The sequence below is a fragment of the Corvus brachyrhynchos genome, unplaced genomic scaffold (assembly GCF_000691975.1).
Source record: "Corvus brachyrhynchos isolate BGI_N302 unplaced genomic scaffold, ASM69197v1 scaffold115, whole genome shotgun sequence".
Taxonomy (NCBI): Eukaryota; Metazoa; Chordata; class Aves; order Passeriformes; family Corvidae; genus Corvus; species Corvus brachyrhynchos.
This window is the reverse complement of record NW_008239553.1, coordinates 23,700,128-23,717,253: the sequence shown is the minus strand read 5'-3', so window position 1 is coordinate 23,717,253 and position 17,126 is coordinate 23,700,128. Positions and strand designations below refer to the sequence as shown.

Below are 17,126 nucleotides of genomic sequence, written 5' to 3'. Positions count from 1 at the left end.
TCGGCCCAGGCCCCGGCCGTCCCCGGCGAGCCAAGCCTGTGCCTAGAAGCCCGTGCCTAGAGCCCTGGCATCGGGACGAGGCGGGGAAGGGAAGCCGTGCGGGTGGCGGGGCGAATCCTGCGCACCGGGCTGGGAGACGGCGCAGCTCTGGTGTTTGGGTGACAGCAGGTAGACGACCTCCTCCCTGCTGAAGCTTCAGCGCCTGCCGCAGAGATACAGGCAACCTGTCCGGTCCGTTCAGCACCCGCACCGGCAGTAGAGAAGGTGGAGAGGCACTTGCTGAAGAGACTGCTTCTTGGAGGACACTGACGAAGGTGTTACTCAGATAGTGTGAGCATTCAGAGAGCGAGTGGAAGACAACAGGGATGCTGAGCAGGTGTAAAACAGACAGTGATGCCAAAGGGAGCCCCAAGGGAACACAACAATTGAGGAAACGTGACAGATGTTGAGCAGGTGTGGAGCAGATAATGAGCAGGCCCAGATGTGGACACTAAACAGATTCAGGTGCAGAAGCTGAGCAGATGCAAAGACAGAGACTGAGCAGACATGAACCCAAAGCAGATTGCAGATGCTGAGCACATGTAGGCACAAGCAGTCATTTTGGTTTGTTTAGGGTTCCGTGGAATTGGAAGATTGGAATTGGAAGTCATACCACTTTCCAGGGTGTTCTCCTGTGATGTTGTGCAGTCCTGGGGACAAGATTTGAACACCAGCAGTTCTGGGGAGGAGCTGTGACTTGGTGCAGGCAGTCTCAGCATGCAGTTACTGTGCCAGATTTATGTTAATCTTGACATATGATGAGCTGGAATAAACTACAGCATGGTAATGCAACAAATTTTACTTAATCTCTGGCAGACTGCACTCCATATGGTTATATGATCAGCTCTTAGCTCAGGAGACACCAAGATCCAAGGAACAGAAAGTGCAAAGGTTACCTGTATTTCAGCATTTTTGACCTGCTGAAGTGTCGTTTGTGAAATTGTAAACATATATGGGAAAACCAAGTGTCTGCAAAATAGTACAGCCACACTATACACTGGCATTTTTGGGGGAAGGAAATGGGGAAAACATAAAGCACCACAGTGGCAAATGAAGTTAGGGGTGTGGATTTGGCTAAAATTGAGGGGAAAGTGGAATGAAGAAACAGTGCGTGAAAAGGAGTGATGAGCAGGGATTGTGGCTTTGGGAAGATTCCTGTGGAAATGAATGATCCTGTCCCATGTCCCCATTGGACACTGGGAGAGTGGGTTCAAAAGACCAAGTAGTGCTGAGATTAAATGTCTGGGAGTGGGCAGTGTAGATGCCACCACCCAGAGAAAGAGGGAACTTTGAAATTTGGTGCCATTGGGAGAGACTAGCTCCAGACAGATTATGGTGTCAAGAGACATGCTCTTTTTGAAACCTGGGGAGTTTCATCGCTTACACCATGGCTGAATTTGGCCCCGTGTCTTTAGAAGTGGCTGGTGTTCAACTTTCCCATGACTCTGTCACTGTGCCAGGTGGTGATCTAAGAGCATGCTCTGAGCCAAAGCCAGTCTCCTGGGGAGGGGGGGAGGAAGGGGAGGACTACTCCACTGAAGGAACTGCAGTGATGATACAGACAAGTCTGAAATGTGTGCACACTCACACAAACTGTTCTAGCTCCAGCCAAGCATCATATTGGCTCACAGAACCCATCCTTTTCAAAGATGCAAGGCCCAAACATGAGGAGAGCTGAGGAGCAAAAATAGCAGGGGGGAGAGCCAAGTTCTCCATCCCTTTTCTGAGCTGCTTGGTGAATCACAGAATGGTCTTTTCCCCTGTGACTCGGGTACGCTGCCTAAACTAAAAGGGACTTTCTTTCAGAGAGTAATGCACTTTTGACCAGCCATTCACTTCAGGGATCTTGTAAAACTCGGGTGGATCAGACTCCCTTAACCACCGACTTGGTTATGTTCAAGCTTGGGGAGCATCTGCAATGGTGCTGCAAGTAGCTTTTTTTTTCTTACCTTCCTGAGGAAAAACAAATGCCATTTTCCAAGGCAGCTTGAGAGACAAGGCAATTAAAGTCATGGGTCACTACAGCCAAGCATCTATTCCCTCCAAACCTGCCACCTGCAGAGTTCCAGATGGATCAACTTTTTTCTCTAAAGTTATGTAGCTTTGGCATGAAACACCTTGGTGATTCAGGGGTATAATACAGAGTGAGGCAATACCTGCTCACAGACAGCCTGCCCTTCCTTCTCATCAAACTTGAGCTGCACAGCCATCAGCTTTCCTGGGGCTTGCCATAAACAACAGCTGTTTCTGCTGCATCAGCAGCATGTGGTGAGCTTGCACCTCACTTAGAGCAGTAGGAGGAAGGTGGAAGCTCCCAAAAGAACCTGATGTCTGTATCACATTATCCACACAAAGAGGCTACTGGTGTTATCATTGGTGCAGTGAACAGCTTTGGGCTGTCTGGACTCCACAGTAATAGCAGGGTCCAGTTGTGAGGATATGTCATACCAGACATAGCCTGGCATGGGTGCACAGGGTACCACAGATTCCCAGTCTCCAGGCGTGGTTACTGCCACTGAGAGTTGTGGACTGGGAGAACTCGAAGGAATATTGCCTCCAGGCTTTGTTCTGTGCTGGTGGTGAACAGATCTGGATTCCAGTGTGATTAACACACCTCAGCTGGGACTAGACCAAATTCCCTGAAAAATCCCCTTGCTGCCTCTGCCTGTGACCTTGTGCAAAAAAGTACTTTGCCCCAAAGCTGTCAAGTTTCCTGAGAGTGAAACCTGTATCCTGAACCCCCTGCTATGAGAAACAGGCTCCAGCCTCACAGGGCTCAGAGTGAAACCAGAACACAGCTCCATGTCTGCATCACAGAGGGCTTGTTCCCAGGGTGCAAAGGGAACGTGAAACTTTTAGGGAAGGGAAAAGAGCTATTCCTGTTTTCACTGGGGAAGTCTCCCAAGACCAGCACCTTGATGGTGAAGTAGGTAGAAAGCAATGTGGGGACAGCAGGTGAAATACAATAGATGTAATGTCTTACCACCATGGCTGTCTAATTTAGACAAAAACATTAAGGAGATGATAAAGCATTAGTTGTCTCTTATCAGCACTGTGCTGTAGGACCAGATTTGCAGCCTCTAAATAGATTGTCAGATAAAGCACTACTGTTGGAAACTTACTGAGCTAGGCTGACCAGTGGTCTGATGCAAAAAGGCATTTCTGATGATAATTGGGACACCCCTTACGGCCAGGCAGTCAGGTCTGAAGTGAAAGGGCAGGCTGTTAACAGCACTATTAATAGGGCTAGGCGTGCAAAGCGGCTTCGGGGGCTATTGAAACACAGTATCTGCCTAGGTCTAGGACGCAGAACGTAATCAGTGTTAGACTTCAGCTAGGAAGATGTCTTTGGGCACTTAATGAGATCTTGGGTTTAATGAGAACATGAGTTTTCTGCTGGACTTTTCTGCAGCATCAAACCTTGAATTGATCACAGGGGTGGAGTCCCCACAATAGGCATTTGTGTGTGGCTGGGAGTACTCTTTGTGTTGCGGGGTTTTTGGGCTGAATTCCTGCCTGCAGTGGGGTCTGGTCTCCTGGGATTTGTGAACAGCCACCTCTTCAATAACAGCTAGAGACTTTCCTGTATGGGAATGCTGTTCTGTTCAGTAGTAGTAATGACAAAACCTCCTCCAATTAAAGCCCAATGTGAGCATCTGGTTAGCTTATTGAGTAAAATTTCAGCACCCTAAAAATACATCCTTGAAAACTGGCAGGGTCCTGCTTGCTGAAATTGAGTATAGCACAAGGGGAAGACCCTAATCTCCATTGATGAGCGTACATCAGTGTTGCTGAAATCAGATTCTGGCATGGGAGGTGAACCTCTGCACTGAGGTGCTGTTTCATGCTATCCTATCTTCAGAAGCTGTTTCTCAGGGGAGATAGTGATGGTGGGATCAGAAGAGGGGCCTGCAGGACTTCAGGAATGTAACTTGAAGGTTGTTCCAGCTAGGGCTTCTAGCTTATTTGTCACAGGCTGGAACTGTGTCTGGGAACAGGGGATAGTTTTTCTTTCTGTTTCTTTCTGTTTGTTTGTTTAGAAGCAACTTAAATATCAGCAGATATAAGAGCCTCCTGCTGCATTGGACAACAGTCAGAGGTCATCTGAGAGGCTCTGCAGGGCTGCAAACAAACCTGGACGTAGAGCTGCTGTGTCTTGTCTGCAGGAAGCTTTCATGATGCTAGAGCCTTGAAGTCTAACAAGTCAATAGGAGAGAAACAACAGCAACAACAAAGACTTACCTGAGACCAAAATGGTCCCATTGAAGAGTTATTTGCTCTTGAGGACTCTGTTTTGTACCTTATAGCTTTTACCTCCTCTCTTTTGAAGCATCTGTGAAATGGGTTTTTCTGTTCAGTAGGTACACATGGAAGCAGAAGATTGCTGTATTACTTCCTGCCCATGTGTGTGATCTCCACAGGCCCAGTACTATTAATGAATTCCTTCTGCAGGTCATGAGTGAGAACCAATTTTAAACCCCAGTTCTTTAAGTACACATTGGATAGTCACTGCCTTAAAGAGTCTTCAACACCTCGTGCTTTGTGTTTTTTGACACTGGGTGGCTTCCATTCTAGAAGGCAATGTCAAGGTTTGTAAAACCTAAGATTCAGCAGTAATGGGATCACTTCATACGTGGCTTCATGTCTCCATCATGAGCAGAATCACAGCATCCTCGCTGTTAGGAATAGGCCCCACTAACTGCAAGTAAGGTTGCCCCATTGCCTGGACTGGGGTTGTCATTTTGGATGCAGCCAACTCATGAGTATTAGCAACATCTGATGAGCAGAGTTAGAAGACATAATAATAAACATACTGTGGTTGATCTCTACTGATTCTGTCTTGTGGCATTGAAATAACAATGGCAGTAGTGGGAATGTTTGCAAAATGTTGCAGTGTAGACCAAATTTGAGTGAATTTTCCTGTGTTATCTTGAGCTAGATAGCCATGCTTCACAGGTGGCAAGATGTTTGAATGACAGGTCTCTACCAGAAAGCTCTTTCTCAAACAATATTTATTGGAGATTCTGCCCCTCAGAGATGCGGTTCTCAGTGTTTCTATACTTATTTCTCCTAGATGAGTTGGGCATTTGTCCAAAAGGTGTCACCTCCAATGTGTTCCGCTTTAATGTGTCGTCAGCAGAGAAGAACAGCACCAACCTATTCCGAGCTGAGTTTCGGGTGCTGCGCGTGCCCAACCCAAGCTCCAAACGCAGTGAGCAACGCATTGAGCTCTTCCAGGTGAGTATTGTTATCACCTTCCCCAGTGTCTCAGCCCAGAATAGCTTGACTCCTTAATGGTTGTCTCAACTGATACGTGCAGAGCCAGAGAAGAGAGAGAGAGAAGAAAGTGCATGCTGCAACCCAGGTTTCTTCACCTTATGCAGTGATATGGTCACCCTCCTTTCCCTTTACAGTGTGGTGCTACCCTTTTCCCACTTGGAAGGGGAGCCCCTCATCAGTGGAGCAGCTTTGACTCTTCTGTCACATCTGCATGTGTAGGACCCTTGGCAGTTTTATTTCTTTGACTGTTGCAGTACAGTTGGTGCTAATCCAATGGATAGAACTCTCTGTCATTGATTTACCAGAAAAATAGTGCTTCCTTTCAATGTTCCCTTCAGCAGAAGCTCCCCAGAAGCACAATTCAGGCCACCTGTTAATCCATGTACTTCTCTGGAGTTTTCTTTGAACCTAGGGACTCTGACAGAATAAGGTCTGGTTCTGGCTTGGAAGTGGTAATAGGCTGAACTGGACCACCTAACAATACAGTTTAGCATCCAGGTATCACACTCCCACAGGCTGATGTCTGTCCACTTTTCTGTAAGAGTGCAGCTAAAATTGTCTTTGGGTGGTAGCTCTTGAGGATGTCCTGGAATCCAGTCTCAGAGATCAGAGCAATTCTCCACCAGATGACACAACTGACAAGGAGGTGATCTCAGAGCTTCTCCATAGGTTCAGTGGTCTGTGGAGTCAACCTGGGGTCTGCAGGAAGGAACACCTTGAATGTGCTGTGATTGTCTGAAGGGAGAAGAGATGTCAGAGCAAAGGCAGAAGGTCTCCAAACCTGAACAGCCCTGGTGCGTTTTGATACAAGTTGAAGAGTGTAGGACACCTGAAAATGCCACAGTGAGAACTCAGTAAATTGGCTTGCTGGGCAGGTGACTTGTGGCAAGATGCTGTAGTTACCACTGGTGGTTCTACTCTGAAATCCAGATCCATATTCCACAGGTGTATACAAAAACAAACCCATCCATTAAATGAATTGCCGTGAGCTTCTGCCTCTGGATGTGTGCCCCAAAACAGTTCTGAACTGAGAGAGATAGGCTGCTGAGGACATAGAAGTAAGCATTGTGTAGTCCTCTGGAGTTCAAGTTGGTTGTGAAGTGTGTCCTCCTCACCTAAGCCAGGGTATTCCGGGTGTCTCACTTGCCAAGACCAACCTTCTGAATGAGTTTTTAGCAAGCTGTGGGAGAAGAAAAGACTGAAAGCTATCCCCTCCTTCTGCATGGCAGTGGTTGATTTATTCTATTGCTCCTTCTGACACAGATCCTTCGGCCAGATGAGCACATAGCGAAGCAGCGGTACCTCAGTGGCAGGAATGTGCAGACACGGGGCTCCCCCGAGTGGCTGTCCTTCGATGTCACCGAGACCGTGCGTGAGTGGCTTCTGCACAGAGGTAGGGATCTTAGCTGGACCGGGTATTAAGGCACCCATAGAAATGGGGTCAATTTTGACAGCAATCTTTCAAAGCTGTCAATCTTTGAACTCCCCTGTTCACACAGACTACAGGTTCTTTCAGTGTGAGAACAAGCCTTCCTCCAGAGAGCTTCCTCAATGTGTGACATTTGCTAGATTCCTGGCTCTTTCCTGGAGGCCCCACCATGTAGCTCGGTGGGCTGAGTCAGAATGAGGATTCATTCTCTGGAGGAAATTCTTTACACTAAGTGCAGAAGGGACCCCTCTGCTTGTCTAAATGATCATAGAAAATTACAAATATTTTGTTTAAATTTTCATGTCTATTAGAGCAAATCTAGTAGGGGAAAAAGCAGCAAGGATCCTGGTTTATTTAGCTGTGTACAGCTTGTCAGGTATAAAGGTGAGGAAATACCAGAGGCTGACACACCTAGACAGATGGAAGCTTTAACACTGCAGAAGACATACCTCTGCCACCACTGGACAGCCCAACAGATAGTTATGGGGCAGTTCCCAGCAAGAACACTGACCCCATTCACAGCTGGAGCATACGGCATCGTGACTCACGATGGCTGGATTGGCCTCACAGATAGAAGGTGCCACTGAAGACTGGAATGCAGGTACTGGCAAGCAGCTGCTCCCTGGAAGGGTAAGCTGTGAGCTTGCAGGCTCCTCCTATTTCAAGCAATCTAAATTGTGTCCTGATGGCTGAAGTTCAGAGCTGGAACTGCAGCAAGCTCTGGGCAGGCACACTAGCTGACAAGACATCAGAGAGTATATATAGTGCTGAGGAAAAAAGGTGCTAGGTACCTTGTCAATGCCCCAGGAAGCCAGATGTTTTAATTCATGGCACAACATAAAAAAGGAGCTTTCATAAGAGTTTTATGTTCCTTTAGTCAGGCCCACACAGCATGACTGGTCCAGGAAGTTATTATGAAAGTAGACTTGCCTCTGGAAAGTCTGTGTGACTTAGACTGCTAGCACTTCAACAAAACAGGAGGTTGCAGCTGCTGAGAAAAATGCTTCCAGTGAAATTACTTGTCCATATCCAACTTGCTTATTTTCAGATTTCTCCTTCAGACACTAAGTGGAAGCCAGATAATAGGTACTGAGGATGGCAAAACTGATTTAAAAGACAACAAAAGCCAGCTTTTCAAAATACTTTTTTTCTCAGGGGAGCTCCTTGAAGCTCACAAATGCTTTTGGATGCTGAATAGCCTTAAAAAAGTAACAAGCAGCTACCCTTCTTACCTCTCCAGAATGTTCACTTTAGCAAGAGCAAGGCTTTTGGCAAAGGTGAAACTACTGGATTTTTCTTCCTATTCTTCCCAAGGCAGCTTCTGTTCCTCAACTTTGATAGCATCCCTGACTTTGAGACCAACCCACTGTCTAGGAGTTAACACAGTATCTGTAAAACTTCCTTAAAACTTCCTTATGCCAGGAGCTGTCCCAGCTGTGAAAGACTGTTTCTCACAGAGTCATCTTCTTTGCAGAGTCCAACCTTGGCCTGGAAATTAGCATACACTGTCCTTGCCATACTTTTCAGCCCAATGGGGACATCTTGGAGAATCTGCATGAAGTCCTGGAGATCAAGTTCAAAGGTGATAAAGAGCTGGGTTTGGGCAGGCCGTTGGGGAAGGGAAAGCCTCAAGCATCTAAAGAAAAAATGAGGTCTTGCTTTGTGTATTTGAGCATTTTACACTGTGTAACATTTGTCTTAAATCTGGGTTTGCATGTTCATTATATGGGTATATCCACTATATATATAGGTTACAAAAAGAAGTAAGGGCAGGCTGGGTGGGTTTGCATGAGTGTCTGCAGAAAGGAATAATTTTATATTTCAGTGTCTCTCTGGGAAGTTCAACTTGATGCCTTCTCAGATTTCCACAGAGGCTCTGCTTTCCAGTTAGGGTGACTGAAACACAAGGAAGTTAGGCATCCTGTGTGAGGTGGCTCAGAGAGTCAGTGGCTTGGCTGGCCTAAGAACTAGGAACCTCCTGGCTTGCAGCCCTGGGCAGCAGCCACTGGCCCCCACAGGCTCCATTTCTGAGGCTGTTCTCCAGAGTGCCAATTATCTGACATCTTCTTTAAACCATTCATCTTCCTGCCTGTCCTGGGACTCAAGCCAGGAGTGAGTGGGATGGATTAATGGCCCCACCAGCAGTTTGCAAATGGTAAAACAGGTGGCCCGAAACCCTCTATTTCAGGCCTGCGGCAGTCAAATTCATTAGAAATAAAGGGGTCCCTGTGAGGGAAGAAGTCCTGTAGTAAATGGACATGGTGCCTGAACCTGGTTCAAGAGCAAGCATGAGAGTGTTAAATGCATTGAAAGGTCTTGTTGCATCCTCCATTTCCATGCCGATTTCTTCTTTGTGGATCCTCTTTTTCTGAAGGCATTGACAGTGAGGATGACTATGGCCGTGGGGACTTGGGACGCCTGAAGAAGCAGAAAGATTTGCATAATCCCCACCTCATCTTGATGATGTTACCCCCACATCGACTGGAGAGCCCTGTGTTGGGAAGCCAGAGGAAGAAACGGGCCCTGGATACCAACTACTGTTTCCGGTAAGTGAGAAACCTGCTCCGATCCTATGCCTGAGGTGGGCGGGCCTGGCGAGACTCCATGCCACCGGGAAAGGCAGAGCCCTCCAAGGGGGTTGAGGGTCACCATGGTGCCAGAAGGGCCACTGGCCAGTTCAGCAGAGTTGCTGTGTGCATCTCGCAGAGCCACTGGTTCAAAGAGACCCGCAAGCGGCTTCCTGGAATGCAGGCTGGGCGGGGCCCCACAGCAGCCCCCTGCCAGTTGCTGGAGCAGCTGGGTGCTGCCTCGCAGGGGCGGTGGGAGAGCTGCCACTGCTGTCTCACTGTGCCGCTCCTGGTATTTGGCACACGCAGCCACCACGTCCCACCGGCACTGCTGGTACGAGTCCTGCTCAGGAAGCTGCATCTCAGAACCACATGTAAGGCCTCCCTTTAGATTCACTGTGTTTCACTGCTGTGTTTCAGGAACCTGGAGGAGAACTGCTGTGTGCGTCCTCTGTACATTGACTTCCGACAGGACCTTGGCTGGAAATGGGTCCACGAGCCGAAGGGCTACTTTGCTAACTTTTGTTCAGGCCCTTGTCCGTACCTTCGCAGCGCAGACACCACTCACAGCACGGTACATCCAGTATATTGTCCTGCCAGGGCTTGTGGCTGTGATTCCCCCTTCCTCCCTAAGTCTGATTAATATCCAGTCTCTTCAAAGCAGCATAAGCAGCTCAGATCAGCATTTGTGAAAAACATTCCAAGGAAACTGCAGAAAAAAACCTGCCTGTGCTTTCAGGCAAATCTTGACGAGAAAGATGCTGTTGTCTCTTGGGTAAGATGTGAAACAGCAGGACTGATGGTTTTAGGGTATACCTGGTAGTGGCCATAGTATTAACTGAATTGTTCACATCAAACATCAGTTTGGTTATTACCTTCTTTGTAAATTTCTCCTGCAGTTTGCACTGGACAGAGGATTTTTCTACACTCTGTGCCAGGTTGTCATGAAAAACTGTTGTGCAATGGCATGTGCCTACTGCTCCTAAAGGGGCAGCTATAAATTAAAAGTGTAGGGGAATTCATGTCCATTTCCAGAAGTGAACATACCCATTCTGTAAGATCTCCTTTCTCACAGCTGCATAAATCCTACCTGACTACAGCAGGGAGGAAATTACTAGGCAGTGAGATTTTCGAGTGAAAACTTGGCAGAAAGCAAATATCTTTAGGTAACTTAGGCATAACCTCTGGTGAGTCTTTGGGAAGAATACAGTCTAAGCCTGGCTAGAGTGGAAGGAAATAAAAGTAATAGAATAGCACAGGCATGGGAAAAGTATCAAGAGGAGAAGACAGATAAAGGATCAGACAGTCCACTGCTGAAGCAGGAAGAGGCGGAGGAAAATCCTGTGCTTCTGCCCACAGAAGACAAAAGGCAGCAATCCAGATAATGTAACAGCTCACTACCAAATTAACTTCAGATTTCACTAAAAAAGTTAGTGGGAAAAGCAGATTCAGCTGAAGAATAAATAACTTGGTAAAGATAATATTTCAGAAAAGATGCTAACATTTTCTTGACAGCTTGAGAGTCTGCATAGGAGTAAGGTTCACTGAAGCTCAAGGACTAATATCAGTGGGAACAGCTGATCTGTGGGAATGAAGAAGTGAACAGATGCTGGGCAGTAAGCACAAGACAAAGCAAGGGAATGAACAGCTTTGAAAGAGTAATGGGCATGTAGCTTTACCATCTGGTTGTCCTGAGAAGCTCTCTAGAAGGTAACTGGACTGAATCAGTGTGAGAGAAAGGAGACTTTAGAATGACTCCTAATGATCTTAAGCAAGAAAGGAAATGAGCAAGCGTTAAGGTCATAGAAGAAAACTTTAGAACAATACAGCTGCTGACAGCTTGCCAGCACTGCTTAGGAAAGACCTGACAAAAAGACGACTTCTCTCCTGTCTAACTTGCTGTTGAGTAGTGGCCCCGGAGCACATGATACCCTGTGGTACAGCCAAGGGTACTTTGCTTAGGATCCCGGAGAGTTTGTACCACAACAACTGTGATTACATGGATCTGGATGATAGAACAGGATGTATCCTTAGCACCTCTTATCCCCAAAGACTATAAAGTAGTTAAAATACAATGTGCCAGACCCTGTCATTTATACCAGATAAGCACTAAAGAGACCACAGTAGTGCAGGTGAGATCATGCTCACTGCTGAGAAGTGGTCACCTCTGGCAAGAAATGTGGCAACTGTTCTGTAGTGGTTACGTGGCTGCAGTGTATAGTCATCTGTGGGCTCGGGCCAGCTGGGAGGAAGAATCCAGTGGGGTCCCACAGGACACTGTCCTGGCTCCAGTATTATAGTGTAATGACTTGGAGGATGGAGTGAAGGGAGAAGGCATCAGACAGTTCAAAGCAGGGAGGGAATTGTGGATACTTGAGAGGACTGGCATCCATCCAGTGCTATCTGGAGATGTTGGTTGAAATAAGCAGCACTGATATTCTTTCTTCTGGTTTCTTTAATAGAATCCAAGACAGCATGGCCTCAGGCTGGTTACACCCAACCTTGTTAAAAGCAAAAATTGTGACACACTGCTGTACCAAATTAGAGATGAAAGGAGACAACTACTTGCACTCCTTCAACCCCTAGGCATCAGTCACAGAGAGCAAGGGTATTACAATTAGAAAAAAACCCCAAAAAACTCCTAAGAGTCAGGCCAGGACAGGTGAGACCATTTAGAAGCAGGCCATGATCAGGAAGTGATAGGGGAGTATTACTCACCTCAGGGAAATACCCTCTGATGAGCACAGTGCAAACACCTAGAGACTTGTTGACTTGGCAGCCCCTTCCTGTCCTCAACCAACTTAAATGTATTCCTGACCTTGTAACGACATTTATTTTGTTCCTGCAGGTGCTGGGTTTATATAACACGCTGAACCCTGAGGCATCTGCTTCGCCCTGCTGTGTTCCCCAGGACCTGGAGCCACTCACTATCTTGTACTATGTCGGGAGGACCCCCAAAGTGGAGCAGCTCTCCAACATGGTGGTGAAATCCTGCAAGTGCAGCTGAAAGGCCCCCTGGCCCACCCAAAGCCAAGAAAAAAAACTGTCAGCACCCACTCTCCTGCTCCCAGGCTAACACAAAGAGAACTGGGGGTCAGAGACTACGCATGCTGAGGGCCAAGTGCCAAACTTTGAGAATCTGGCAGCCCTTGGGGATTTCTTCTGGAACACTCCTTGGTCGTCTTGGCAGTGTAATGTTCCTTTTGGGAGTTACTGTGGTGACACAAAGGCCACACTCTCCAAAATGTCTGGACAGTTGGTGTGGAAGAAAAGGATAATGTGGAAGAACTGCTGTGTATTTGAATGCTGGGTGGTTGAGATGGGAAAGCAAGAGAATGAGAAAGCAGGTGAAAGGGGGAATGGAAAAGGGGAGATGTTTTCTATTCTTGCTTTAGCTATCTTAAGACCTCAGCCCTCCCCATTAGCCTGAAGTATTAAAGGTTTTCCCTGTAGGAAGAATTTTTGAAAGTTTCCTTAGAGAAGGAAAATGCACCAAGCAGGGAAGCTGCTAAGAGAAGAAATGCTCAGAGACACACTTAGACTTTTGCTCCTCAAAGCTGTGCTCCAGGAGTCCTACAGCTGAAACTGTGTCTGCCAAACCTCTTAAGTTCAGTTGACAGATCCTGGCTATTGGTTTCCAAATGCAAACTGCAAGGCTCCCAGTCAGCCTACCAAGGGTGGGCAAATACAAAGAAAGAGGGTGCTGAGTCCATTTGCAGAGGGACTGATGTCTCCATTCAGCTCTTTTACCTTCCTGGAGTTTGTAAGAGAGAGTTTTGGGGTCAGGGCAGGAGCATCTGTGGGTACCTGAATATTGGGCCTATTCATTTGTGATCTGACACACCCTGAAGACCTCTGGGCTCTTGTGGTTTGTGAGGTGCCTTGGGGTGTTCTGCACCTGTTCTGCATGATGACCTGAACTTGGTCTCACCTGCCAAGACTTAAAAAATAGAAATCTCAAAAACTTTGTAAAAAATAAATATTTGGGGGGTGGGGGGAGATGCTAATTTTTTCACAAGCAAGTTGTTTGTTGGAGGGTTAGATGATTTGCTGTTTTTAAACTGCTACTGCTGTGGCATACTCAGTCTAAAATTTTTACCCTTTCCAAAATGTTTCTTAAAAAGAACAGATAGAATTTAGGTCAGCAAGAAAATCCCAAAATGGAAATTTCTTACTAACCTCAAACTGTAGCCAGTGTATATGTGCCCTATCCCAGCCTAGTTCTTCAGACATGTACATCACTGCTGGCATCTGCTTTTGACAGATTCATATAAAGCTCCCCTCAAACATAAAACACTTTCAACAATACTGTTTAAATATCCAAGGCAATGCAGTTGCCACAGCTGACAAATGTCATATGTCCATCTGAAGATATACATGGTCTGCCAGTACAGACCTGTACATACAGGTAAATAACACACCCTTCCTCTCATGTACTGATTTGATGCTCATAAAAAAGATTACAGATGCTGCCCAGGCAAAAAATCAATGTAGTCTTTTAAATGGGCTTTTGCAGCCATAGATACTCCCAGAGGTAAAAATCTCTGGTGCTGAATGCCATGAGACTCAGAGGTTGTCTCTGACTTCCCGAAACACAGTTACTTAAAAGTCATGTTCTAGAGACCACAAAGGTTCCTCCCTGTCTCCTCCCAGTTCCTGGTCCCCAGCAACTGAGCGTAAAATGACACCTAGCTGGTTAATCGCTTGCAGCCAGGGCTCTCCACGGTCAGCTCAGAATCCAGCTCTTCCATCAAGCCCTTCACAACAGTGGCTGCTTCCCTATACCCTATGTGAGGCTGCCAAACCATGTAAACTCAAATGCCTTAATAAACCATAAACAGCCCTTCCTGCACCATCACCAACTGGATAAGGGTTAGCAAGGGTGGGTCAGTGGAGGCAGCCTGCCAAGCTGTGTGACATTTTGGCCAGGGCACACCGCAGTGCTTTTATCCTTTTCATCTGTCTGGGGCTCCCTGACCTGTGTCATAGGTGTGATGATGAAAGGTGCACCTCTGATCAGTCCTGCAGCACTACAGTTTTGCTGTGCTCTGTGCAGCTCTCCATGCCCATGCTTCCCTGCTGCCTGCCCAGGGAGGGAGCAAATAAATGCCTTATGACTACACTACCATGCTGATAGGCCAGAAATTTACTAGCTACAAGAGAGTGTGTGTGTGTGAGAAATCCAGATGCCTATTAGCATATAGGAATTCTCTCTGATCTCCTTTTAGTAGCAGCCCTAAGGGAGGTTTTGGTTTACAAGCTGCAGTCTGTTCTTTGGTCATTGTTCCTCCTGAGCCCTGGGCTGGCTTTGCTCCCCATCCAACTGAAGAGCTTCCTTGCTAATAAAGGGGGGAAGCAAAGAGGGGGAGCTGCAAAGGGTTGAGCTAGAACACTTGCACACTCAAAGTCCTGTGTGGCACTTGGAGCACATCGGAACCACCCACGGATTAACCCTGGCAGCCCCTTGAGATGGGACTGTCTTACTAACCCTTGTTCACTGATGCTCCTCAGTGACAGGAAGGCATGGCAGAAAGACCAAGCCTTTTGCCTCTAGGCAAAGGAGACAAAATGGCAATGGAAAAATCAGGGATGAAGAGTCCTGGGGTAGCCAACCAGTACGGACACAGGTTCACTCTTGGGTAAAGTAATTTCTGAAATCAGACACATTTCAGTTACTGCTTTTCTGTTCAGCCTTCCATTTTCCTAGCAACATTTGAGAATTAGATTTGTGAGACAGGCTCTGAATTCATTTTCTTAAAGTAACTTTTCTAGGGGTATTTTAGCTGTAATTCAGCAACAAACTATACTAGCTACATGCGGTTTAGTAACAGATTGAATACACTCCTGGGTGAAAGTATACCAAAATAACTCAGGACACTTGTGTGAGAAGGCAGAGGGCAGTTACTATGCTGTTACTAGCTTGCAAATTGAAGAAGACAATGGGAAAGAAAAAGTGGGATCTTCATTGCCAACACTGAATACAGCTCTCAACAGTTCCCTTTTGTTATTTTCAGAAACAAACAAAAGCTGATGAAAACAATCCCAGCACAGTTTGTCTCTTTAACAAAGATCAATGGTTAGAAAGAGTGAAAAAACCTATTCTGTAGTGCCATAAGGCAGATCCTACACAGATGATCAACCAACCATCTGTGCAGTCCCCGTTTCTCTGTGGCAAACTATTATAGCATGCAAAAGGTCTAGACCTAAACTTGAACACCTTATTTTTCAGGCTGTAGTGCACTGTAGAGCTCTGAAAAGAACACTGCTTCGGTGAGTACAGAACGTACACTTACACCTCAGCAAAGAGTAGTCTTGGCAGACTAAATGAGTCTTTGTTCCCTGGGCTTTGAATTGGATGGTCTCTAGCTATCTCATTGCACTTACGTAAAGCACATCCCTGTTACCTGTTACCCTGTGTGGCCTGGGATATGCTGCTTGGTGTTTCACCTTTCCATAACCAATAGACATCAAAACACTCAGTCAGAAAGATGGACTGTGCCCCAAAGTGATAGAAGACAAACGTACCTGTCCACTCCTCTGGCAACATCACAGCTCTGTTCTGCTGGGTCCTGGGATGTCTTATGTCTCTCTGTTGTAGATATCAAATTTTCATTTTCTCAGTTCACAGATCCTTTTCTTATCTTTCTGTGCTGATCTGAAGCTTTCCTTACCTGTGACTACAATGTCCTCACCACAGCAAATATACAGGAGGTCTGGCTCAGGTTACTTTGTAAATACAATCACTACAGCCATCCCATGAAGAGGATCCATTGCAATGTCTTGGAGGCAGATGTCTTCAATATGATCTCAGGTCCAATGCAGGGCAGGCTCAGTATCACAGAGTGACCAGAATGCAGCTTTAGAGCCAGCTCCATTGTGCAGAAAAGGTTTCTTGCCCACTACAAGTGTTTCTAGTGGCATACAAAAGATCATCTCTGTAGTACTGGCTTGTCTTCTCTAATAGGTGATTGAAAGGCAATGAAATCAACCATGAAAATACAGTTTTCAATACATATGGAGTCAACAGTGTCTACACACTTGGAAAACTATACTACTTTGTGGTCTTATTGGCTGCCTATTACCTACATTAATTGTGACTTAGAGTAACAGCAGCAATTTGGATATAGTGCAAGGATGCAAATATGCCTTCTAATCCTTTAAAAATAACATCTATTATTTTTTACATTCAAAATCACTAGAAAATATTGGTAAAAAGCTGTATAAAATTACTATGTTTAGTAAAAGAACACCTGGACTTTCAGATCTCTGCTTTACCAGTATTTTCTTTTGCATACAGGGAATTAATTTAAATCCTGGTTAATTTTTTATGCAGTTCCAGAAGTGACAGATAGAAACAACAAAGCTCAGTGTCTCTTGTCCTCTCTTGAAGAGAGGCTTCAGATACAAATGCAAGATCCTTTATCATGCAACAAGTCAACAGAGAAGAGATGAGACAGTTTACTCATTATGAAATAGATTGTCTTAGAAATGAATTCTGGTGTATCAACAAGAAATACAGCAAATGAAAACTGTTAATTAATGGCTGCCGCTCTCTAAATGACAGTAATGCATTTGAGATGCCACTTACACCCATAATTTCAGAAAGAATATGGTACGGCACTTTGGATGTCACAGTGTTTCTAGGAAAGACCAATTTCCAAGATTAAAGATCTCAGTTACTTGGCTGCTTTTTAACACCCTTACATAGGGCTAGGTTTCTTAGAAAGATGCAGAGATGGTCTGAAGGCATTCAACAAATGCTGGGCCCTTTCCAGTATTGGCCTATGATTTAATGGAAAATGCACTTAGGG

General features: G+C 46.0%; 1 protein-coding gene across 1 annotated transcript in view; it reads left to right on the top strand.

Moving 5' to 3' along the window:
• The window catches only part of TGFB3 (transforming growth factor beta 3), a 17,237-nt gene extending 661 nt beyond the window's left edge, over positions 1–16,576 (top strand). Inside the window, exons 2-7 of the mRNA XM_008639612.2 lie at positions 5,114–5,277; positions 6,583–6,712; positions 8,223–8,330; positions 9,123–9,294; positions 9,736–9,889; positions 12,164–16,576. Of these exons, the coding sequence (XP_008637834.1) occupies positions 5,114–5,277; positions 6,583–6,712; positions 8,223–8,330; positions 9,123–9,294; positions 9,736–9,889; positions 12,164–12,322 (887 nt within the window). The 3' untranslated portion in view covers positions 12,323–16,576. The remainder of the gene's footprint in view (positions 1–5,113; positions 5,278–6,582; positions 6,713–8,222; positions 8,331–9,122; positions 9,295–9,735; positions 9,890–12,163) is intronic.
• The last annotated feature ends 550 nt before the right edge of the window (positions 16,577–17,126 follow it).